Genomic DNA, 26,814 nt, shown 5'->3' with positions numbered 1-26,814 from the left:
TTACAATGTAATTATTACAAAATAAGGAATATTTGTTTAGTACGTATTCATCACAGCACAATATAATTATACACATTAATAGGCATCTCTCTCTCTCTCTCTCTGTATAGAGTATAACTGACAAATATTCCTGGCAAAAAAAACTATTTTTTTTTTTATATTTACATAATATTATGAATATAATTATTGTATTTCACAACTGATGTATGATTAAATATGATATAATAATTAGACCAAATTATAGTATAACTAACAAATGTCCCTGGCAAAACTAAATGAAAATAAAAAAATCAAACCATACAAAATGTACTTAAATAATTGAAGAATTTTTATGAATATAATGAATGCATAATGAAATATTATATAAAATACATTTACAAATAAATATCATACAATTATAAATATAATGCTATTTTTATTATCACAGTTGAAATAAAAAAGGCCCAAATATCAGCCAATTACATGGCCTGCCAATTATATTGGTCACTACTTTTTACCTAACAAATCTTGACCTTAATATATATGGTTTATAAGATTATTGGTCATTATTACCAGCATACAGGACGGTTAAGACTACAAGACATGGTAGTACAGCTAAAGCTAAAACATGAAGAAGGTGGATGTATATGTGCTTATGTTTGTGTGTTATGTCCACTTCCTATGATCCCCCTCTGGCACACAGATGGTTAAGCCCACCCAGCACAGTGCAGGAGGGCGGGGGAGGGGCACATGCACAGGGCACAGGCTACAGATGGCACAGAGGGCATCGCCAGGCAGACTGCATGGCATGATGAGGGGAGGGGATGTATTTGCGTTTGGGATAGACAACACCCTGGTTGCAAACTAACTCTCCAAAAAATAAAATAAAAAAATAAACAAAGGTATCTCATGGGCACCTAAACCACGGCATGGGTCTCTGAGGGTTTGCCCCGTTTTCTTCTGCACCTTCTCTGCTGCTTGTAATTTCACTCTTTATCTCTTTCCCATGTCACTTCCTCTCATTGTAGGATCTGTTTCCAATGCCATGCACTCTTTGATATTCAACAATGACTAATTTCCATCTGTTCGCTGATCTCTTCGGACACCACGTTCATAATTACACATCATTTTGATTGTTTCATTAGGAAAGAAAAATACAAGGCTGTTACGTGCCATGAAGAATTTATTATTTAAAAAAAGTGATTTATTTTAAAGAAACAAATTATATTTTTTTCCAAGCCTCTTGATGTTTATGTCTTCTATTGCTTTCTAACCTGATAACTGTCACTCACGTTTTTGAAGATAGACTTGAATGTGCATGATACAAACCTAAATTTTTATATTTCATGACTGAAAACATTTTGTAACATGATTTTGATGTGCCATTTACATGGTAATGCAATGTCTGATTTTAAAATGGGTTTTAAAGGATGAATTTTAAGATTTTATGTTTTCAAGTGATATATAAGTTCTGATGATTTCTAAAATGTGATAGAGAAAAAGGCAACGAGGAAGTCTTTTTTTTAAACAAAGGTCAAAGCTCCTTTTGTAATGTAGATTTCTGAGGGTGCACTCTTGTCATAAATTGTTCTATTACTTTTCCTACATAATTTTTAACAAAAGATATTGGTATTATATATATTTGGGAGTCTTAGACCTTTCCAACGATATATAGTTTGTCAAGATTAGATTAAATTTGATTGTAATATATTATAGTCAACGTAGGCGTCCCGTATACAGGACGGGGTGACATTTAACAGGCTAATATGTAAAAAATGTAGAAATGTTGAACAATGTGCTGGTGGCTTTTTTCCTTGCAGTTACAATTAATGGGGACCAGAGTCAATCACTAAATGTAAGTCATATTGTATGACAGATCTATGCGATAAACAGACTGATCAAAAGGACCAGGTCAATTCTATTTGTAAACAAATTGCTCGGCTTTTCTGAACTGGATAAACTAAAGCATTGAAAAGATTTTAAATAAAATATTTTTGTTCACAATATGCCATATCTCTCATGAACATGCCAATAAGAACTAGTGTAGATATTGAGATTTTCAATTAATGTATTTCAGTCCGATTCTCACACAATGTTTGTAAACTTCAGAAAACTCATTTTTCTGTCATTTTAGAGCTTGACAAAGCCAATCCCTATTCACTTTCATTATACTGAAAAGAATCAGCATCATATTCTTAAGTATTCTTAATAAAGAAAATAATACATTTTTGGAACAACACGGATATGTTTTAGAGAAAACTCTGAATTTGCATTCAAGTGTCGTATGTTATTAAGAAGTCCCGACTCGGTGAAGTGCAGTAGAATGTATAGCAGTGTGAAAGGCACCTGTCCATGTCCTATCTCCTCATCCTTTCCTGAGTGTGTATGTAACACAGAGAGGCCATGTTTGGGGGAAAATGTCACATGGGCAGGAGTCAAACAATAGCTTGCTCACACAGGTGAAATCATGTCATAAATGCTGCCATTAAGAGAGCGGGGCCACAGTTCGGTTGCCATGACATTAAACAGACCACAGAGAGGATGTGGCACAATAGCCTCCACTGCTCCCACCAAAACAGGTATAATCACTGGGTGTAGAACACCGAACTCTGTCAGGTCAAGTGCATGATGAGAGCCATCTTGGCTCCAAATTCCAACATTTTGGTTGGCTTTCATATGCAAACTCAAACCATAGCAATTTCCTCACAAAAATACCCTCATTTCCTCTGTGAAGACACAAGACAATTTTCATTCAAATCAAGCAGCTATTTTTCAGAGTGAAAGAGTGAATGAATAAACAAATGATTGAGTGAATGTATGAATAATCAGCGACGCTTCAATAATGAGGATATTTCAGTGGCTGAAGAACAGATGTACCACGCGCAGCAGATGCGTGCCATTGGAAACACATCTGAAAGTTCATCTTGACGGAGGCCCTTTAAAAAAACAATTTCTGTTCAGATATAGTTTTATTTTGATTTTTTTCACATTTTTTTTTGTTGTTCCACGCTCCTTGCTGCACCGCGCCAGAACTGGCCTGAGGAAAAAAGAAAACGGTGAAAATCTTTGGCACTCTGCAAATCTTTGAAGCGATTTGGATAGAGATGACTTACGAAAATTACGAGCGTATCGTCAGACTCCAGTTTGAATGCACATGAAACACAATAGTGGAAATTTTCCTCAAAGATAAGTATGCAGAAACACAAAAACACTCCCCCACACTAACAAACCCACATACGTACGCTAGCCTTACCCTCATTTCCTTGGATTGAAGATGCTTTCATATGAAACGGGAAGAATTTACAAAAACAGGTACAGTTATGAATTATAACATGAAAAGTAAAAATGAATGAACATATATTGTATACATTACTGTTCAAATCATTGGGGACAAGAGGGTGTTTTTTAAGATTCTTATGCTTACTAGGCCTGCATTTATTTGATAAAAAATATAGTAAAGACAGTAATAGTTTTTTTTATCTTAATATATTTTGTAATCGAAATTAATTGAAATTGTAATTGAAATTATTTAATATAAATGTAATTTATTCCTGTGAAGATACATTTTCAGCAGTCTTATACCATTACTACAATCTTCAGGATCCCATGATCCTTCAGAAATCATCCTAATATATTTTGCTGCTCAATAAACAATCCTTATGATCAGTTCTTAAAAAAACAGCTGTGCAGCTTTTTGTGGAAACGGTGATACTTTTTTTATTTATAAAGTTAAAAAAGAACAATATTTATCATCCAAAAGTTTTAATTTATATAAAAAAGGAAGAAATAAAGAAAAAAAAGAAAAGGAAAAAAAAGTCCAGATTTTTTAACAGCAGTGTACATGGGAAAATATGTATGTGCTAATAAACTGCCAACACAACACATTACTATTATTACAATGTTCTTTGGAATATATAATTATGATTGGTTAATTGTGACAATGTGCAGCCAAATACTTTGATATAATGACTAAACTGTAGAATTTTCTATTGTCCCTGGTGATTTATATATATATGTTCATGGAATAAGTGAGACAGTCAGCAGGTCATAATCTCTAAATAAGAAACCTGATCACTGTCTGTGTTAATTTTTGCAATAATAACAGGCTGCTTGTACATCATGTCTTAACTCATTTAGAAACACGTTTTATATTTAACGATGGCATAAAGTTGTCAGACCAACAGACTGTCAACAATATCCAAACAAAAATAAATAAGTGTATTTCGCTACATTTGTCTAAATTATAATAGAGAACAGAAGTTTGAGAGTTTCTGAATATTTGGATGGCACAATGAAGATGGCTTTGTCAAGATGCTGTGGAGTCCCAGATCACATGGATTGTGAACACACACACGTACAGTGGTGTCTTTGTAAGTGAGGGCTGTGTGAGTATGATCTCTATGGATCTCCATTGTGGTGCCCATGGGAGCAGATGTCACTGGCATTCTTTCAATTGTCCCTCTCTCTGTTCAGAGTGCAAAGTGAACACCAGATGGAGAGACAACGTTTTGTGCTCCAACTCTAACTGCTCATCACAATGAACACTTACATGTGATCTGCAATGCTGATTTTCTTCCTCTTTTTCCTTCTCCATTTTCCTCCTCATCACAAACAAAATACTTTTTTTTTTTTTTTTTTTACTTTTAACAGCCTTTTCTCTTTCACTGTACAAGCTCACTGTCTATGGGGCTGGTGTACGCAGGGGAGTCCCCGAGCTGTGTCTACAGTCAGGCGAGGTTATTTCATTAAGTGCTTTTCAGCCCAGAGGGGGATTAGGGACACATCTTAAGGTTTGGTGTGACAAGGTCACAACCTATGGTAACCTCTTCCTGTCACAACACACAACCCCATTCCTCTGGCTTTAAATCAACATACACTAGAGATAGACCCGTGCACCAGAGTGCTCAAAAACAAGGCATATATAAACCAGTACTCAAGTAGTAGCATGTGTCGAGAATCCAAGTCATCAGATGATTTATCATCTATCGAGTTGTCAATTAGTTAGAGGATTTATCTGCCGTATACCTGACTAGTCAAATGATTTATATGATTGAGTAATCAAATGATTTACCTGTCAAGAAGTCAGATTATTTATTGGATGAATTACACTAGTTGAGTTCATGGGTACTGAGATCTGTCAAGGACTCGATTGATTTCTCTGTTAAGTTCGCAAGTAGTCGGATGACTCACGGTCATGTTCTTGAGTACTTGGATGATTTAACTGTTGAGTTCTCTAATGGACAGAGCTTTATTTGTCAAGTAGTTGAACGATTCATGTCTGTCGAGCTCGGAAATGATTCAGTCAAATGATTTATCGGTCCGGTACTCGATTAGTCAGAGGATTTACCTTTCCAGTATGTGAATAGTTGGATGATTTATATCTGTCAAGTAGTCAAATGTTTTACCTGTCAAATTGTTTGATGATATATTTGTCAAGTACTCGAGTAGTTGGATAATCTTTTATCTGTCAAGTTGAAAAAAAAAACAAGTGCCATCTCTAATACAGACACTTAAGAGATTTTAGAAGTCACGCTATCTGAAAAATCACGGGAATGCCAAGAAGCAAGGAAACCAATGAGTGAAAAGATGAGGGGATGAAGATTTGAAGGAGAAGTAGTAGAGGTGGCAGCGGGGCCCAAAACAGGAGGGCGGCAGAGAAGGTTAGACAGAATTGGGCATTGTTAAAGCAAGAGCACCACGTTCTGTTGATCCGAACTGATCCAAAGAAACAAAACCACATTGTTCCTCGCTGATGGAAGTGAGTGTCGTCAAGGTAACCAGATTAATCTCCCCTTTCTGTGGTTCCTCCGGTGGAGAGTGCTAATCGGCAGGCTTCTTTCACGCTAAAGCTAGCCTCAAAGCCCGGCCTCTAACTAGCCCTCTAATTAGCTGCAATTACAATGAAGACAACATGATGAGATAATACAAATTTGCAAAATAATGACATACCACGACAAAATATTCCTCCTACTAAGCAGCGGGTTTGTTCTCTCTCCCTCTCTCCCTTTCTCCCCGGAGCCACAATGAGCCGGGGCCCTCCTAAAGCTGCCCGGCAGGATGGTGCTGCATTATCAGACACAGAGACTCATTGTCAGCCTGCTGTTTTCTTCAATCACCAGTCCATTGTCTGGCGTCTTAAATAAAAACGACTCGAATACAAGCACACATAATGATCTCCTTCTCACCAGCATACAGAGCAGCGCGGACAGCACTACACATCAAACGCACACTTTCACACACACACACACACACACACACACACACACACACTGGTCTTGATGGACTCGGGCCCCGGACACACAAAAAGGTGTTTCAACACAATTGGTGTGAGAGAAAGCAGGACAGAGTTTGTGGGGGAAAAAACTGAAGAAAATGAACAAATGAAAGAGAGAGGGTGAAATGAAGAGGTGAAACGAACGGTTTGTATATAAAAGAATGAAAGGAAAAGCAGACCAGAAAAAAAAGGAAGGAAGGAAGGAAGGAAGGGGAGAAATGAGTGATGGGACAGACTGTTTGTTTTCATGTGGTTAGATCAAATTAAACAGCCCTCTGTCAGCTAGACAACATGCACTTACGACATCAAATAAGACAGATACAGAGAGAATGACTGGTGATAGGATGTAATAGACTGAGAAAGGGTGTAAAAACAGACACAGATATAGAAAGATATGAAGGAGGGTTCCGATACGATGTCATTTCGGACCCCCAAATATGATTATCCCCTTCGTGACAAACATACATTAGAGATGCAACAACAACAACTATTCTTTAACTCAATCTACGTGGTAATTAGCTACAAAACTAAATGTAGATTTGTTATGAAAAAAAATAACAATTAAGTAAATGTGTTAAAATGCATTTAATTTAATTAGCACATTAACTTTGGCAGCCCTGCATTTATGTATTTTTGTAAGTGTCACTTCACATACTACGTACAGATCTGACCTGTATTGAGACTCACTTACACACTACACGCGCTCTATAGAAGAAAAACAAACATGACTTCAGCAGCCACCCTGATGATAATGTGATGTCTTAAGTTATTTAAAAGTCCAAATCAGCCCACACTGTTAACCTCAGCCGACCTGTTAAATAATTTCACGCAATGTCACACTGCGTCTCTCTCTCTCCAGCCCATGAGGACGAGCCATTTTTCATTTCCAATCACTGAGTGTTACGCCCAATTTCTACAACAGATTTGCTGACCTACAGCCCTGATCAGAGTTCAGCGTGTGTCATTGAGCACTATAGAGACGAGGGCAGCCAAAGCAAAGACTTTACCCTTACAAGGAGTTATGAAGAGACCCTCATCAGAGACCGACTGTTTGAAGTCTATTCCTCGTCATTAACCCAACCGGCATTCATTAACACGAACACAGTAGCTGTACTCAAAAGATGTCGCTCCCCTGATTCCTTTTTCCTGTTGGTTCTCCTGCAACACCTTATTAAGGATTGCTCTCCTCGAAACAAATAATTATTTCAGACTCATTAAAAGAAAAAGATGAATAATGACACTGGGAACACTGGAGATTCACTCTCTTTCTTAAACTGAGATATTTTCCCTTTGCCGTTGAGTAAACACAAGTTCAGCACGTAATGAGCTGAGACAAATAAAAGCCGAGACACCTGAACCGGAACCCAGACTAGATATTAATTTCAGCATTTCGGCGAGCTGATGTTTTTTATTCTTGTTCATAAAAGTGATATTTCATTCAGTTGTTATAAAACAACGGAGACATTAACTTTGAAAGATATATATATTTTTTTTATCAGACTGATTTAATTTTAAAAAATGTAAAGGTTAAAGAGCATTCTGTCACAGATCTGTAATTTTCAAATGATTAACGACATAAAATATGAAAACATCTTTTCCTTTACTTTAGATACATCCATACACTGTGTGTGTGTGTAACAGCCAGTTTCTGTAAAGACACATTCCTTTAAAATCTTGGATACAAACAAGCTCTTGAATAGCTGTTACTGCGGAGGGAAAAAACATATTCTACGGTTCACTGAATACACTTTGACCACTGTTGACAATAGCAGGGCATCTTGTCAATTTTATGGGGTAAGCTGACACAATGAATCCTACTATTAAGCGTAGGATTTTCAGCTTAACTTAAATTAATAGAAAATGGTAAATATGATGTATAAAAATATAAAACCATTGATTTGGCCAACAAATATTGTAACAACTCAGACAATAAATAAATAACAGCAAACATGTGACAACAACTTTGTTTACCTAACAGCTATTAAATCAAATCTAAAATAAAAAAAAAAGAAGAATAAAAATAGGTCTGTGAGATGTTCAAAATCACAAAACAAAATTGACAACTTGTTTGTTTACCTAATTACTTTAAAAAAAAGTAAAATACAAAAATAAATCTGATGTGGGGTGAAGCTCTGTGAGATGCTAGAGAAAACATGTACAGTATAACTTCACTTAACTGAGATTTAATTCCAATGTGGAAACAAGCCCCAGTTTCCCGTGTAGGGTGCAGATATTAGATGTGTCAGATCAGTATATTTGTTGTAAAAATCCCCAAAGTGACCAGGAGATCACTGGACCTGGGGTTCTTACCTGTCTTCAGCGTCACTTGTCTTCATTCCTCCTGTAAAGAGTGTGAATGTGTGGTGGGATCACTCTGCAACAGTCTGCAACACACAATCATTTCAGAATTCAGGTTAGTGTGCATAGTGTACAATTTTACCGTGTACATCAGGTACCTCAGGAACAGTGTGTTACAGGAACGCCAATGCAATTACTAGATTGCATTGAGATTTCACTACAAATTCAAAGAAAAAAGCCAAAAGAATCATCTTAAATGTTACTAAATAAATGCAAATAACAATGATAATAGTAAAAGAACTGAACTTAGTATTTGTCTGTCAGAGTTAATAGAGTTTGGACCATATTTGGCCTCTATCGTCATGTATGTTAATTTAGTTGCTTTTTGACAGTTTTTGAGCAGCAAAAACAAAAACAGTAAGTCATTTCACAGGTGCTCAGTTGGTTTGAGATTTGACTGGTCCACTCCAAGACAATAACCTTAATGGTTTCAAGCCACTCCACTCTGACTACTGCAGTGTGTTTCAGGTCATTGTCTTGTTGGAATCTAAATCATTTTCCAGGGCCCAGCACCTGTCCAGATTTCAGCAAGTTTGCCTCAAGGGTTTATCTGGACTTCGCTCCATCCATTTCCCCACTCCATCCTTAGGAGTTTCCCAGTTCTAGCACCAGAGAAGGATCCCCAAAGTATCCGCCATGCTTCACTGCAGGGATGCTGTATACTGCCTAAGGCTTTAAAGTTTTGGTATTTTCAGGCTGTAAAAAGATCTATTTCATCCCTATGGGCAAAGTTCAGCCTTTTTTGTTTGCCACCCTTTTGTCAGAGAGACTGATGAACTAAATGTGCTATTGTTATCTATTGCATTTTATATACTCTCTATTTCTCTCTCTCTCTCTTTGACTTTTAAATGCAAAAATAATCAGAACCAGTTATTCCAGAGAGAGTAAAAATAAATGATCTTTGGTGTTTTGCATTAAAAAAAAAAAAATATTTTTTTATTTACATTTATTATTTATTTATTTAAAAATATGTAAAAATATGACTGTGTGGAAAATTGTAATAACATGATATATATATATTTTTATAAAATCTATCAGAAATAAATGAGAATATAATACATGGCATTTTGAGTACCAAAACATTATTAAACATTATGGTTTGTAATGATACAATAAAAACATATTCAGTATGGAAACCGGCATATATTATGCATATATTTACAGCTACATTTTTTTTACACAGCCTTTTTTCAGGGAGCCATGTAATAATAATATAAAACGTATTTAAAAAATAAAAATAATAAATAATGCAACTATGTTTGAAGTTTTTCTTATTTTTATAAATACATATTAAAGAAATATAAAATATAATAATACAAATATATCTTAATATACAATATAATTATGTGTGTGTGTGTAGGGGATAACTTTAGGCCATATGTTTATGTATGTATGTATGTATGTATGTATGCATGTATGTAAGTGTGTAAGAGAACAAGAGAAACCGAGAGAAGAGAAACAGGGGATGTGGGTTAATATGTGTGACTTGGTGTCTGAGGATCATTATGAGATGAAAGGAATGATGTGCAGGACCCATAATGAGACTGCAGTGTGATTAATACTGACACTGTGAGCTGTCTCTAATTACTCTAATTCAATCAGCCCTGTTCTACACACACTCTCACACACAGATAACACACTTACATAAGTGCACATCTACAAAACCCTCTCTCAAATACAGATGTACGCTCTCAGACAGAGGCTGCTGCAGCTTGTTCTTTTAAATGGGAGCTGAAACATCTGGACTGACCACGACAGGCTGCACTGAGATCCAGTCAACTGTTTCAAACAGCATCCAAACGGTTACTGAAATAGAGCAGAACTAGAAAATCTAAACCGGTAGTGATTGCAAACCTCCCCAGAGTCAGTCCATACAGGAAGTTATAGAACAAGAAGAGGCCTGTATATTTGAGTGTGTATGTGCGATAGCATTGGGTACCCCCGCGGTGTGTGTCTGAGCATCTCCCTTGACTCGCTGGTGAAAAATCACTGCGTTGCTCTGAAGAGAAATCTCCCTCCTGTCGTAATTAGCTGCGCTGCTTGACTGACGACCTCGTTAACGAGTGGCATCATGTGATTCAATTTCTGTTTTGTTTTTTTGTGCAGGAATCTGAAAGGATGTTGCTGCTAATTATCATAATTAAGACAGCTGATTTGTTCACTTGTACATGGGGAAGGATGGCTTTAATTAACCGACCGGTTCTGGAATAGATTTGGACTCGACACTCGAGCCTGACACTGTTTACTCTGTGCTGTTTACACAGCAAACGAGTCCGATAAAGTGGTTTAAGTGTTTTTCTGCTCTCTCTCTCTCCCGCTGATATGCAAACACACAGCCACACGAGTTAAAGGATAATCTGTATTTGTAAGAAACAGATACAAAGATAAATTCCCTGTCATTTTGTGTGCAACGAGCCCTCGATTGAGCTGACAGAGGAACTTAAAAACAAGCAGAAAAAAAAAAAATCTACATTCTTAAAGGGACAGTACACCTGAAAAATAGAAATTTTATGATTTAATCACCCTCATGATGTGACACCATTTGACAATGACATTAAGGAGCTTTCGCTCTTGCATGTAACAAGGGCTGCACGATATTGGGAAAAAAATGACATTGCGAAATTTCATTTTTCTGCGATATATATATTGTGATATGAAACCTATTTTTTTCTTACAAACAAAAATGGGGTGAGCACACTTACATTCTCATTTTAAAAGATCTAAACATCGACACCATCATGTCAATTGATTAATATACGAGAGAGCGCGCGTGCGTGAGAGAGCCCCGGCCGCACGCTCATCGTCTTCAAACAACACGAGCACCGTCTTGCTCTCTCTCCCTCGCACTCTCTCTCTCTCTATCGCTCTCTCATGCACTCTCTCTCTCGCGCGCTCCCTCTCTTAGGCGCGCGCTTTCTCTCGCACGCTCTCTCGCGCTCTTTCTCTTTTTCCCTCTCTCTCTCTCACGCATGCTCTCTCTCTCTCTCTCTCTGCCCTGTTAAACTGACAGGACTTAAAAACACATGCATAATATGTTTGATAAACATGATAAACTTTCACTCTATGATGGTTAAGCTGTGCAATTAATCCACGAATCACATTCGTCAATGGCCAGGGAGCAGCTGGCCCGTACAGTTAATGAATAACGGATCAACTACGACAGCCTACATCGCACATCCTGCGATGTGACTATCGTGGATTCGTACATCGCGATATGGATGCTTAAACAACACATTGTGCAGCCCTACATGTAACCTACAGTAACATGGCAAATTTGAATGTGCACAATCCCAAATGAGATTTGGGTGCTATGATAGAGATTTCCAGTGCACAGTCTGTTCTTCACATAAATCAATCATTTGGCTTTGGAAAACTTTATTCAGTGGTTCAGGTGTGTTTGATTGGGGTTGGAGCGGAAATCTGCAGGACAGTAGCTCCCCGAGCAGGGTTGGAGACCCTGCCTTAGTTACGATATGCTTTATGATGAACTTTAACCAAAATAATAATAATAATGTCAACACACTACACCTTTTAGTTTGGGGTTCCCATGTATACAGAATGGCAATGTTGGTCTGTATATATAGACATACATATGTGTGTGTCTAAGGTGAGAACAGTTAGTAAGTGGGATGATAAGTTTTAGACATTGCTGGGTGAAAGGCCCTTTGTTAGAGAGAGAAGAGGAAAGGGGTTGGGATGAAGGGGGGTTAGTCAAGCAGGATAATGCACTTCATTGTGTTTTGTGGAGGAATGTGCAGAGGTATGGTTCAAATCAATGCCCTGCACACTGCCATTGTGCCGCCCTTGCAGCCCCTCACTACCTTGACGACCCCCTGCCGGAATCAACATGCTCCGCCCTTGAGCCTGCACTTGAAGGAAGAAAGCGATTAAACTGGACCTGAGGGTAATCTCTCTGTTTGTGTGTTAGACTGTGTGTTAGAGTGTGCGAGGCTTATGTATAATAAGGAGCAGACGTATGATGGGGCCCAACTCTAGTCTGCCATGACTTGGCCTTAATTAGAAGAGACACAAACGGTGGGGTAGTAAATTAGTACTGTAACCATGCACAAGTCACTCCAAACCAGACGCACACACAAACGCACTCATCAGAAAAGGACTTCAAGGGTCAAAGGGCACTGACTGACAGACGAAAAATACCACAGGAGGCCCACAGTCAAACCTTAAAACAGACTTGAGACACAATACACACATTGAGCTGTATCCCATCTATATCTATTCCCTGCCCTCTTTCTTAAATACCAGATTTTACACACCAGAGGCAGAAGTCTTTATTAATAAGTGGGGCCGGGGATAATGTGAGAGAGTGTTGGGGCTGTTCTGCATTGACATACTTACATTTGTTTATATTGTCTTTTTATATCTCTCAATTTTTTTTTATTTTTTTTATGTGATTTATTGAATATTGAGCTTTGGAAATATGCTATACACACACACACATTACTGTAAACATTATAATTCAATTGTTTTAGTCCAGTTTTAGGTTTATTCATTGAATTTTTTTGTCACGTGACTTCAGGAAAAGTCACATGACTTTTGATGTGCATGTAGAAATGTATTCCGTCAATGCCAGGATGCAAATTTTTTTAATCCCCATGTTAATTTGTTCAAAATTACTATAAAATGGAATTCATACATATTATGATCTCTTTTATGATGAGCATATTTTTAATCTTCTGAATTAAATGTAAAAATAATATATTTTTATATTCACAAAATAGAAAAATAGCAGAATTTTTTTTCAAATAATAACAGAAATTTCTTCAAAAGGAAGCATGACTGACTAGTTTGGTATAACCTTTTATTAAAATCTATTTGATTAAGAAAATAAGAATAAAACTGCTTATTATTTGAATAACTTTTGTTCACCAATTTAAAATCATATGGTCAACCAACATGCAAAACATAAAAACAATAACTATAAGAAAGGGCTTCAAAAAAAGTAAGAATGTCTTTTTTTGAGAGGGCAAATGAAAATATGAACTACTAGCCAGATGGACTATCTAAATAAGACCTTCCTGTTGAGCCCTGCACACACATCTAACCCACACACTAACACACAGACACACTCACCTGTCTTTGTGGTGTGTGAGGTAACTGGATGAGTGTAAATGGTGGGGTTGAGGGGAATGCAGGATTGACTATATTTAATTAGTGTCAGTAGATGTGTCCCGCTGGAGATCTCTAATTAGACTTTTACATGCTGATGTAATTACCTGAGAGTGCTGAATGTGTTTCATTTAATACAGCCCTCCCATTTCTAAACAGCCGTTCTGCGCAGGTAATGTGCTCAACCTGTCTGTTTCTGAATATAGGGCCCTTTGATGCGGCTCCTTCGAGAGCCACTCAGCTGTGTCTAGCCACATGGCCTTGTAGAACAGCACGACATTGAGGCCAGCCTTGTACAAACAAGACACTGTGGTACGGACACATAACTGAGAACAAGTCCTGACTGTGTATACAGGTCTGTCTTTGTGACAGAGTGGAAGGGCCTACGGCGCAGCTCCGCAAGGAAGCCTATCCCAGTCCCCCAGATAAAGAGCCCTCTACTTAAACTCCACAAGAGCACTAACTGTATCTTGATTTCCAAATGTTAAAGTGATAGATCACCTGAAATTGACATTCTGTGATCATTTACTCATGCAATTTTAAAGGTGCAACATGAACAAAATTTCCAAAAAAATTGGCCAAAACTACTTCTTTAGTGTTCAAATGATAAAAGAGAGTCAAACGGGTTTGACAAGACATTATGTTGAGAAAATGATGACAGAATTGTAATTTTTCAAGTCAACTGCCCATCAACAACTCATAACAGGCTTCTTAGCGATGGTTTTAGGATGCAGGGGTGGTTCATTTTCTGAGACATAAATATTCAATTGAGAATTGTTTTGTATGCGAGCACGACACCTCCGTACAATTCTGGTAATCTGCTTGGTAACAATGGCCATTGTGAAAGACTCCTTATGCATACAATTGAACCGAGTCGAAATTGGAACGTCTTCCATTTGCAATGTTGATTTGGAGGCAAACCAAATAAGACCCACACAGAAGAGAGTTGAGTGTGGAGGTGCTGCCACAACTCGACATCTCACACCAGTCTGCCATTATTGCAGCACTTTTCACAGCGGTTGTGGGCCCTCGCGGCTCGTCGCTCACTCAGACCGCAGCAGTGCCCCGGCCCCTAACAGAAGCAGCGCGGCCATGCGGCATAATTTAAAGGTTCGTTTTAATTGATTTCTTCCCCGAGAACATGTTTTCCGCCTCAATACAACCCTTTCTTTTCCTGGCCGTAACACACTCTCCGACTGGTTTTTTTGTGTGCAATTTTTTTCCCCTTCCTTCTCCCCTCCACTTTCTTCCAGTTCAGTCGAAAGTGCATTAGCTTCCAAACAGAGTAATGTTGGTTCGATTGTGAATCGATTGTACTCGCCTCCCCACCAGCCCCTCCACTTGAGGGGAAGAAAGGCTAAAGGGAGGGAGAATTGTTTGTAAACAGGGCCTAGGCAACCGCTGCCTCTCTGACATTGGAGCGGAACCCTCAGAAGAATGGCCTGTTTTCTTAATTATGTTTCAAAGTGTATGAATGTCCTGATATTACTCACACAAACACATAAACCCAAGCCACCAACAACAACCAACAGCATCATCAGAGTGCTGGGTGTTTTAACCACGCATCACTTTATTTTTATATTAATCTAACTGGATGATTCTGAAAGAATACTTTGCTGTTGCTGTAGTAACAAACACAACTTTCACCTGCATTTGATTGGCAGATAAACCACACGCTCTTATTTCAGTGTTTTTTATTTTGTGGATATTTGAGCTAAATGTTTCCTTATACATTCAGCTGAACAACATTCCACTCACATGGTTTTCCGTAAAATCACATTATATTCAGGTCCATATTAACCATTGGGCTAGGCATGGCTGAAGCAAGAAGGGGGCCAATGATTGGCTATGGAATAGATTGACTGGAGCGCCTGTCACCAAAGCCACCCCCACGTATTATTTAGTTGAGCTTTTCCATAAATTCTGAGCATTACCATATGAGATCGAAACGTAAAGTCTGAATTTGTTTTACTAATCAAATGCATTAATTCAGTATCTGACTTTAAACAATATGTGCACATTTCTAGGCCTATCAGGTGATCGCTGCCCAGTATGTCTGCATTCACCTGCACTTTTCACTTTGTTCTGGAGTCTGGAAATGGTTGCACAAAGAACAATATAAGTAAAAATAAAATGAGAGGGGCTCAATCAATAAAATAAATAAATAAATAAATACATGAGTTAGCCAGTAAAATCTCCAGCTATCAGGTTATTTTACTAAAGCTGATGATGGAGTGGAAGTTGTTGGAACAGCAAGTGAACCGGGCACATGGAGCGGAAGAAAAAAAAAAAACAGTGTTATCAGCCACATAGATTTTAGGTTAGTTTGATTATTAACTGTATTTGTTTTTATGTTTGAACAATCATATTAGTTTAAGAGTTTGGAGATAATCCGATAAAAAATATATCAATAGTTGATTGAAGCGCATCATGATTTATATGCTAAGCTTATCATTTAAACGTGTTCTAACCAGGTCATTATTTAAACTGTTCTTGAACATTAAGACTGTTTCAGCCTGATATGCGCGGTGTGCACCTGCTGGTACGGTCTGACTAAACTTTTGCTCTTTGTGCTTAAACGTTCAAATACACAGTTATGTGCTAAATGCCCGTCTTTACGAGTATCCACGTAAACACAGTTATTTGAGTCTTAAATTAACATTAATAGTTAAAGATAAAGCATGTGTAGTGTCAGGCTACATGAGATCCTGGATTATATGATGAGATCTTAAAATTAATAAATTTTTTCTATTCAATATAAAATTATGCGATTTGTAGAATGATCGTAACCAGTTTCTGGTCTCCACTGACTCCAATGGTTTATTTTTTCTGAACTATGGAAGTCATGGGGGCCCAGTAACTGTTTGTTTACCAGAAATATTATTGGTCCAGGAATATTATTTTGCATTCAACAGTAGAGGGAATCTCATACAGGTTTAGTACAACAACAGAATGTTCATATTTGGGTGGACTTTTCCTCTAAAGCAGAATAATATAGCTGCTGTTGCCATTTGTGCCAATGATGTAAATCAAACATCAGAAAGAAAAATCACTTACTGTCTTTGACTGAATCACTTTTGTAAAATAAATAATCAATGTATATTGGATCTATACAGTGAAGACTATTCAGTTTGCTTGTACATTTTCTTTATTCTATGTATTTTTTTATTATTCATTGCTTTAAGTTTTTTTAAGTAGGTCGATTTTTTATGATATTTGTTATTTTGTATCCTAATTTGTCTTCAGTTAACTTATTTTTACTTAGGCTAGTATGACTTTGTGATATTGACATTGGTAACAAAAATTACTAAATTTCAGTGCATCAAGAATTTTGATATGGGATAAAAATCCTATTTAAGGCTTTATATATTATTATTATTGTGATGGGGGGGCCTGCAGTAAGTCATAGCCCCGGGGCCCAGTGCAGTCTTAATGCAGCCCTGACTATATTTGTCCTAAATTATGCTAGGCTGGAAGATTGTGTATCTTTCAGCACAACCTATGTCTTTCTGTCAATATGCTTTATATAGAGAGCTAATAATAGCCATAGAATGTGCTTTCTCTTTCCATTTGCTCGGTTTTGTCAAACACTTTACTTCAAACTCATCGATGCAACTTTAATTCTAACTGAAGTTAATTCCTGAAGTGAGCTTTTATATTAAACTATTGTGGACTGCTGTCTTAAACTGTTGTTCTAAACACGTCTGCGTTTCTCCTCTGGTGTGCGACTACGTTCTTACTCCACCAATGTATTAAATATGTGTTCTTGAAAGTATGCAGTTCTTACTTTATTTTCTTTAACTTCTTAGGAGTCCGAAATGACAAAAACATACATATATTTAATTGTTTGATGAAAATTATTGCTACACTCTGAAAAATGCTGGGCTGTTTCAATGCTTGGAGAATATTTTTTCTAGGATGTTTTGTATGTTGTATAATATAAATATAAAACCTGCCTGCATTAAACATAAAAAATGCAGATTAAACAAATTAAACTAATAAAAAGTTCAGTTCAACTTAGACATCCCTAATATATATAAATAAATAATAAGCATATTATAAATAAGAAAATTATAAGCAAAATAAAAAATAAATAAACATAAAAAAAAGTGTATATAATTCAAAATTCTAACTGTCATAAAGCTGGTCCAAACCAAGTTGATATTATATTTTAGTCCCTGGAAATGACTCCCGTTGCCCACTAGGCGATAATCATACGTCCGATCACCCTGAAAAATTAAAACACACCTCACACTCCGCATTACATGAGGATTCATTCATGTCCGTATGATGAATTTAGTGGGAGCTTAAATGGATCTGTTCAAACGGACTTCAGGTTTAAGGCCCCTAAAGTGTCTAGCGTGACTGTACGGTCAACAAACGGGGAGAAGCACCTCATCTCTCTCTCTCGCAAACTACAATGTCCAATTCTCAGACTGCACAAACAAGCCATAAAAATACCAAAGGGACACACAAAATCCCCCTAGATGCCCCCTCCGCCCTATACCCCTCTCTCACATCTCTTAGTTACAAAGAATGCTATTCAGTACACAGTGACTTCTCTTACAAGGCAGAGGCCATCTTAATGAACAATAGCCTCCATGGAAACAAAAGGCAGATTATTAAATTGGAAGATGAGGGGGGAGGCATGTGAAAGTGAGAGAAAGTGACACACAGAGAGAGACAGAGAGAGAGAGACAGACAGAAACGTGGCAGTCTCTATGGCCAGCCACACATCTGGTGGCCATGTGTGGCTTTGAGTGCTAATGATGGTCTTCCTGAACTCTCCACAATTAGCTGCGGCCCAGAGAGAGCGTCTCTCCATGGCCCAGCAGAGGAGGGGGGCGGCGGGCCTGCCGCCACTGTCCGTCTCTGGCCTTCAAAGACTGGACACTTCCACTTCCACCATCAGTGGCTCAAAACTAACTAACAACCCATAAAATCTTTAACAGTCCTCTGTAGTGCTTTGAACAGACGACTAGTCATGATTCAAAAGGCCAGTGAAAAGTAGTAAGTAATAAAAAGAAAAATTTAAGACAACAAAAACATGCCTCGCAACATGAGGAAGATTAGGGCGTCCACGTGCATGACCCACTCTTTGGTTCTAGCTCAAAACATACCAATAACCAATTCGCCAAAGTCAACAAGTCCGCTGCAACCACTGATGAAGACGTTAATTTGTTAACTTTACAAAAAAACCATCAAGTCAATTTGTCTGGGTCTGTATTCCAAATAACCACAGTGAACTGGCACGCACGCTCACAGGCAACTGGATTTTTGAAGAGGGCGACACCTGGTCAAGGTTTCCATCCATTACATTCAGGATGACTCTCAATGCAATTACAGCCGTTTTGTATAAAAGTGTGGGAGGCTTTCTTCTCAGGAGATTGGCTCCAGATATGAAACCATCGTGGTGATACAAATAGAAGATGGAGAAGAAAGCAAAGCGAAACAGACCGAAAGGGGCAGGGGGTGAGGAGATTTGAGAAAAAGAAAAAGATAGATGGAGAGAACAGTGAGAACTTTAACCTGTTAATCCAATTGCATTTCAGAACACAAGGACTTCAATAAAGATTGCATCGATTTACCAAGATCACAACAAAAATCTCATTTAAACCTGGAAATAAAATGTTTTGTAAACATGAAAACAAATAAGCACATTGACCATGTGAATCCTTCGCACAGACAATTCATATTTATTTGAAAGATCTTTAGATCAACCTCAAATTATGCACAAAAAGCTGATTATATAGTGTGCAACAAAAATAACATTATCCGTTTTCAAAAGAACTTTTAGGAGATTTCAGACTGTTCCTGTCAGCATCCACACCTTAGTTTCCTGGCCCACATATGTGTGTGCGTTTTTTAAGTGTCGGAAAACCACGGGAAACATACTGAGGACTCCACCATTCAGTCATTTTCACTTTCCGTCTCTCGTTCCTCATTTTTTCAGAGTGACTGCACGCAGAGGGAACAGCACGAGATCAATACAGCTGAACTTCAGCCTTCGATCTCCTCAGTGCCACACTGTTACCACGGAGACAGCAGCTCCGATCCCCAAGCGGTGGCAACCGCTGGAGTGAATGTCTACGTGTCCAACAATCGCAGGTTCACACGGTTACTTTGCGCTCTGGGTGCCAAAATCTTAAGGGGCTTTTAAACACAGCATCGATGGAGGTAAAAAGACTATTCTAATAACCTTCGGATGGGTTAACGGAGTTAAAACAGGCTTTTATGAGTTCCTGTGGGAATCTCAGCCTTTCAGCATAGGGGGATTCCTCTGGGTAGACCCTAATCTCACATCCCTAGACTTTAGACAATTGCCGCGAAGTCTGGTGCACTTTGCAGCCCATCCTGTATACTTAAACAGGAAAATCTAAATTGACTATGTAACGTGAACACCCTGATGAACTTCAAACCCAAAGGTCTACTAAGTTGAAAGCAGCTTATGTCCTTATGCCATAACATATCTGTTATGATTTGCTGATCCAGTATCAGTTTTGATATTCATATTATTAAGTTTTGAGAGTCAAAAATTGTAATGGGCATTCAAGAATCATTCATCCCAATCATCCTGCATCAAGTGTGCACACAGTGTTTGTGTGCGCACTGCTGTCCTGTTCACAGACCCGGCTCGACAATGAGCGTAATTTGATTTGTGTCATCTTGGTGTGGAGATCAAATTTTCAAGCCAAATGACCGCAGCGAAGCATCCACTTCCTCTGCTGCCATGGCGACAAGCTGCCACGGTGACATGGAAATATGGGAGCATCACAACAGATTATTGGCACATTTTGTCGAACGAATTAACCTTTCAACAAGTTTTATTGGATTTTTTTTTCACCAGCTTTTTTTTTTTTTTGAAGTAGCATTAACATTAGTTGGAATTAGTTTATGAATTATAAAAAAATAAAGATATCCTACACCTGTCCCATAGCATGTGCAAACAACATGTGTGTTTATATGCTTTTGGATATCCTCATTTTTTACAGAAATTATAAATTAGGTAATACAATTCAAACATGAGCAAGAAATTAATTCTAAAATAAAATATAAATACATATTTTAATTATAGCATGTTAATAAAATATTATATATAAATAACTGAAAACAAAGAAATGAATACAATTAATTTCAAATCAAATTAATTTATATTTACTGGTCATAATATGCCAGAAGTAAACAAAACAAACAAAAAAAAAAAAACACCCAACATGTTTTACGATGAACAAACAGTAGTAAACAAACGTTTACAAATTTGCATAAATACATTTGCTAAAAACGTTGAAACACTATTTTCCACAGTTCATATCTTGAATATTGTTTCTACAACACTTAAGGGTTTCAATAAAAGCCAAAGTATTAAGCTTTCCATGTCGCCAAGCAGAGTGAAACATCCTAAGAGCTGCTCAACTAAATACCAGCACTCTTGGAACGCTGCTCCACCAATAAATTTCATCGACAAGCACTAATTGTTGTAAAAAAAACAACAGATGTCTAGATGTGTCCTTATTTAGCTAGGTAAGGTGTCGCGCATGTACGAATAGGGCCTCTGCTCGCAGTAAAGCAGAATGCAGGACAGTAACACACTTTCAGATGAGATCATATTCTTGATAAACATTACAGAGACACCGAGAGAGAGAAAAAAGGGACAGGCAAGACCGAGACAAAGTGAGTGTGAGTGCAAACGTGTATGTGTGAGTGTGTGTGTGTGACCATGGTGACGGAACTGTACATCCTCTTTGCTCTGGCACTAAAACAACCATCTGCTGAAGCTTTGTTTTTTAGACCTGCGACAACAACGAACCAGCTGTACGCGTCTGCGGGCATGTGCGCCTGTGCCTGCGTGTGTGCTTGTGCAATATGAGCGAGGCGGAAAACAAGAAGAAATGAAAGAGAGAACACCTGTGAGCTGCCAACACGATTCACGGCGCGAGTCACCTCTCAGTAATGAATACATTAGGAGCGGAGTAGCATGTCCCAGTCCACCGGAGGACTCAGAAATGATCGGTTAGTGGTCTTTGCTCCGCATCTGACGTGCTCCACGATTCAACCTGGTTACAGTTTATTCCCCTTCGACATATTGGGCAACAACAGCAAATTTAACCTTGAAGAATAAACGGCATGAGTTTGAATGTGGGCTGATCTTAAAGAGGCTATTAAGCATGATGGATAGTGCTTTAATCTGCGTGCAAAAATAATTGTCTTGTTGTTTCATCTTCCATCTTCATTAGATCTGAAACTCGGCGAGGACAGAATGACAGAAAGGTGAAGTTAAGCAAGGAGAAGTGCTCTTTTACGATTACAACACAGTGTTTGGTCTGTTTTCTAACAAATTATGCTATTATTATGAAAAAAAAAGTAATCTTTGTAACGCTTGTATCAGTCTTTTGAAACCTGACTAGATGTATGAAAACATTCATTATTACGCTGATTGAAGGAAAGCGAACTCAGAAAACGTTTTTATTCAAAAGAGAAGGGAAAGGACAGACTGATTTCAATCCATTCAATATCAAGGGACCCTTAAGGTAGTTGTTAATATATTTTTTGAGTGGTATATAACTCCGGGGCTCTTAAAGTTGAAACCTCCTTCACAATGAGTCTGTTTACGGATTTCTATGACTGACTCCAGAAGGTCATTCAGCACATTGGGCATCATTTCTAAAGGCTGCGTTTGAATAGTGTGACTTTCACAAAGTTGCTAATGGAAAAGTTTGAGCAACATTGAGTGACACCCAGTGTTTGTTGCTTTGGTTCTCTGGATATTTCAGACGTCTTACAATAGAAAAAGGCAAGTCAGCTCTAGTCCCCCACTCTGTGTCTCCCATCTGAGGACAATGAGGATCACGTAAGGGCACATTTGAGCCTCTGACATGCTAACAGAGCAGAGAGAACAGCACCTGATGGACTAAAGAGTCGACTCGATGAAAGAAACTGAGATAGGAGCAGAAAGGCCATCTCTGATGTCTTAAACTCAAGACTGTGATGAAAGTAAAATCCAAGAATCTAACCTTTTCAATAGCGCTAATGGAGGCAAATGAAACATCACTGTTTAGTAACACCCAGAACGGTGGTTTATTGTATAGCAGGAAGAGTAACTTCTATAGACCTGCATCAAGATGCAACAGCACTTGCAATTTGTTTTATTTCCATAATGTGAAGGAGTGAATTAAGATGGAAAATCGTGGACTTGATTCTATCTATTGTAAATCGATTGCAGAAGAGAAACAAGTTATTCCATTGGGACAAAATATTATGAATACTTTGAAGATTGTTTTCTTTGGGATAACAAGCACTGGTGAATCTCTTCCAAAAATTTCAAGACTTGGAAAGGCTGAAAAAGAGACGTTTTGGTGGGATTTGACAGCCCCCTCTTGTCAGCTGAGGTGGGTTGCACCCTTAGAATTAGCGATGAAAGGGGCGTCTACACTGAAAACTGGTCCGTCAAATACAAAGACCTCAGTCAAATCCCAGAAAAAGGAGCAAAAAAACTGGTGAGATGACATGTTTTGGATCCCAAATTGGGTGGCCAAGAGAGTGAAAGAAAGAAAGAAAAGAATGCATCTCCTGTTCTTCATGAAGCGCCTCAGACTTGTCCAAGAATAAACAGGAAATGCAGCTGCATTTGGACCACTCCCCTCCCCCCTTGTCCTAAAATACCCCACATTCCTAATGGGCTTCCATCATTTTTTCATCCATTCGACCCAACTTATTCCGGCCCAGAGATTTGGAAAATGGAAATAAAGAGAAGTTTTTTCGAAACATCTTCCCACCCCATTCTCCTGGACTCATTCTTCACTTTGTAACGTGGTCTGATAGTTAGAAATCTGGACACGCACTTGCGTTATTTGACTAATCCCTCTTTCTTGAGAGCAAGAGGAGGAGAATGGTGGCTTTGTGGCTGCAGACATGTGGCGAAAAGGACTTTTACAGTACAAAATTGGGGTCGCCCATAGACAATGGTTGTCCTTCAGCTTATATTCACAGACGTCCCACAACTCTATCAAAGTGTCTCTCCCCACAAAGACTTTCGTATTTCTCTCTTGCACTGCAACAATAGGAGCAAAACTCCTCAACAGAAGCTTCCATCCACCAATGGGCTTTATGTCGCACTTCTTCTGACACGGTGGCTAGAGATCTGGGACTGAAATCTGGGAGGAGGCTTGATTCAGCAGGGAATCAACAGTTTATTTTCTTTTGACACCTGCTTACAGAAAATACATTAAAACGCACGGTTAAAGTGGAAGTGAAGCGGTTAGTCAAGTTTACATTATTTAGTAAACTGATTTCCACTTTGATAAAAATATAAATGTTACAAACATGATTCATGTAACCATTTCAAAGAAAAAAAAAATGATGTTTTGTTACAGCTTTTGGAGCAAGGGAGCCGCCATCTTGCAATACCATGTTGGATATTCATCCAATTTATGGTGAGAAATAAACCCAATAAAACATTGTTACATGTTTTTTAATCAAAGTGGAAATCAGTTTATTAAATAATGTGAACTTGGCTGACTGCTTTATTTCCACTTTAAAGCTACTGTAGATATCATAAGCATGAGCCCCGTCAGACTGGTCGTGGCGGGGGTGTTGCAACAATATATAGTGATATTCTCAATGTTACCCAGAAAACAGGATACAGGTTTAACTCTTTTGAAATACTTCTGCTAAATGTTACTCTGTCAGACATGCAAAAGAAATCTAATGTATCTCTTGCTCTGGCTACTGTGTATAGACCACCAGGGCCGTATACAGAATTCCTAAAAGAATTTGCAGATTTCCTCTCAGACCTTCTAGTTACAGTTGATAAGGCGCTAATCATGGGAGATTTTAATATTCACGTTGATAATGCAAATGATACATTAGGACTTGCGTTTACTGACCTAATAAACTCCTTTGGAGTCAAGCAAAATGTCACCGGGCCCACTCATCGTTTTAATCATACACTAGATTTAATTATATCGCATGGACTCGATCTTACTGCTATAGATATTGTACCTCAAAGTGATGATATTACAGACCATTTCCTTGTATCGTGCATGCTGCGTATAACTGATATTAACTATATGTCGCAGCGTTACCGTCTGGGCAGAACTATTGTTCCAGCCACCAAAGAAAGATTCGCAAATAACCTGCCTGATCTATCTCAACTGCTAATTATACCCAAAAATACACACGAATTAGACGAAATTATTGACAACATGGGCACTATTTTCTCTAATACATTAGAAGCTGTTGCCCCAATCAAATTGAAAAAAGTTAGAGAAAAACGTACTGTACCATGGTATAACAGTAATACTCACTCTCTCAAGAAATTAACTCGTAGTCTTGAACGCAAATGGAGAAAAACTAACTTAGAAGTTTTTAGAATTGCATGGAAAAACAGTATGTCCAGCTATAGACAGGCTCTAAAAACTGCTAGGGCAGAGCATATACACAAACTCATTGAAAATAACCAAAACAATCCAAGGTTTTTATTTAGCACAGTGGCTAAGTTAACAAATTACCAGACGCCACCTGATTCAAATATTCCACCAACGTTAAATAGTAATGACTTTATGAATTTCTTCACTGATAAAATAGATAACATTAGAAATACAATAGCGAATGTAGATTCTACAGTGTCTAACACTTCAGTTTCATCCATCGCACCCAAAGATAAACTGCAGTGCTTTACAACCATAGGACAGGAAGAGCTAAATAAACTTATCACTGTATCTAAACCAACAACATGTTTATTAGATCCTGTACCCTCTAAATTACTGAAAGAGCTGTTACCTGTAGCCGAAGAACCGCTTCTCAATATCATAAACTCGTCGTTAACTTTAGGACACGTCCCAAAACCATTCAAGCTGGCGGTTATCAAGCCTCTTATTAAGAAACCAAAACTAGATCCTAGTGTACTGGCAAATTATAGGCCTATTTCAAATCTTCCATTTATGTCTAAAATTTTAGAGAAAGTTGTGTCTGCTCAATTGAGCACCTTCCTGCATAAAAATGATCTGTATGAAGAATTTCAGTCAGGTTTCAGGCCCCACCATAGCACAGAAACTGCACTTGTTAAAATTACAAATGACCTGCTCCTTGCGTCAGACCAAGGCTGCATCTCATTTCTAGTCTTACTTGATCTTAGTGCTGCGTTCGACACCATAGATCATGACATACTCATAGATCGATTACAAAACTATACAGGTATTCAAGGGCAGGCTCTAAGATGGTTTAGATCCTACCTGTCCGATCGCTACCATTTTGTTTACTTAAATGGGGAGTCATCTCATTTAACATCAGTAAAATATGGAGTGCCACAAGGATCCGTCCTAGGTCCCCTTCTATTTTCAATATATATGTTGCCCCTTGGTAATATTATTAGAAAATACGGAATTAGCTTCCACTGTTATGCTGATGATACTCAGCTATATATCTCAACGAGACCAGATGAAACTTCCCAATTATCTAAGCTAACAGAGTGTGTTAAAAATGTAAAAGATTGGATGACACACAATTTTCTCCAATTAAATTCGGATAAGACAGAGATACTAATTATTGGACCAAAAAACACTACACAGAATCTTGTAGATTACAATCTGAAACTAGACGGATGTACTGTTACTTCCTCTACAGTCAGAAATCTGGGTGTTATATTAGACAGCAATTTGTCTTTTGAAAATCATATTTCCAGTGTTACAAAAACTGCATTCTTCCATCTTAGAAACATTGCCAAGCTACGAAACATGTTATCTGTTTCTGATGCAGAAAAGCTAGTTCATGCATTCATGACCTCTAGACTGGACTATTGTAATGCACTTCTAGGTGGTTGTCCTGCTTCGTCATTAAACAAGCTACAGGTCGTCCAAAATGCAGCAGCTAGAGTCCTTACCAGGTCAAGAAAATATGATCATATTACCCCAATTTTACAGTCTCTGCACTGGCTACCTATTAAGTTCCGTATCAGTTACAAATTATCATTACTTACCTATAAGGCCCTAAATGGTTTAGCTCCAGCGTACCTAACTAGCCTTCTACCACGTTACAACCCATCACGCACCCTAAGGTCACAAAACGCTGGACTTTTGGTC

At 38.0% G+C, this 26,814-nt stretch overlaps 1 protein-coding gene across 11 annotated transcripts in view; it reads right to left on the bottom strand.

The window, feature by feature from the left end:
* The window catches only part of LOC127974934 (transcription factor SOX-5), a 188,515-nt gene that overhangs the window by 86,815 nt on the left and 74,886 nt on the right, over positions 1-26,814 (bottom strand). For all 11 annotated transcript variants that reach the window (XM_052578635.1, XM_052578680.1, XM_052578589.1 and 8 more), the window contains one exon: positions 8,564-8,637. In XM_052578635.1, the coding sequence (XP_052434595.1) occupies positions 8,564-8,589 (26 nt within the window). In that variant the 5' untranslated portion in view covers positions 8,590-8,637. The remainder of the gene's footprint in view (positions 1-8,563; positions 8,638-26,814) is intronic.

The sequence above is a fragment of the Carassius gibelio genome, chromosome A4 (assembly GCF_023724105.1).
Source record: "Carassius gibelio isolate Cgi1373 ecotype wild population from Czech Republic chromosome A4, carGib1.2-hapl.c, whole genome shotgun sequence".
In the NCBI taxonomy this organism is placed as follows: Eukaryota; Metazoa; Chordata; class Actinopteri; order Cypriniformes; family Cyprinidae; genus Carassius; species Carassius gibelio.
The sequence above is the reverse complement of the archived record's forward strand: the minus strand, read 5'-3'. Positions and strand labels throughout refer to the sequence as shown.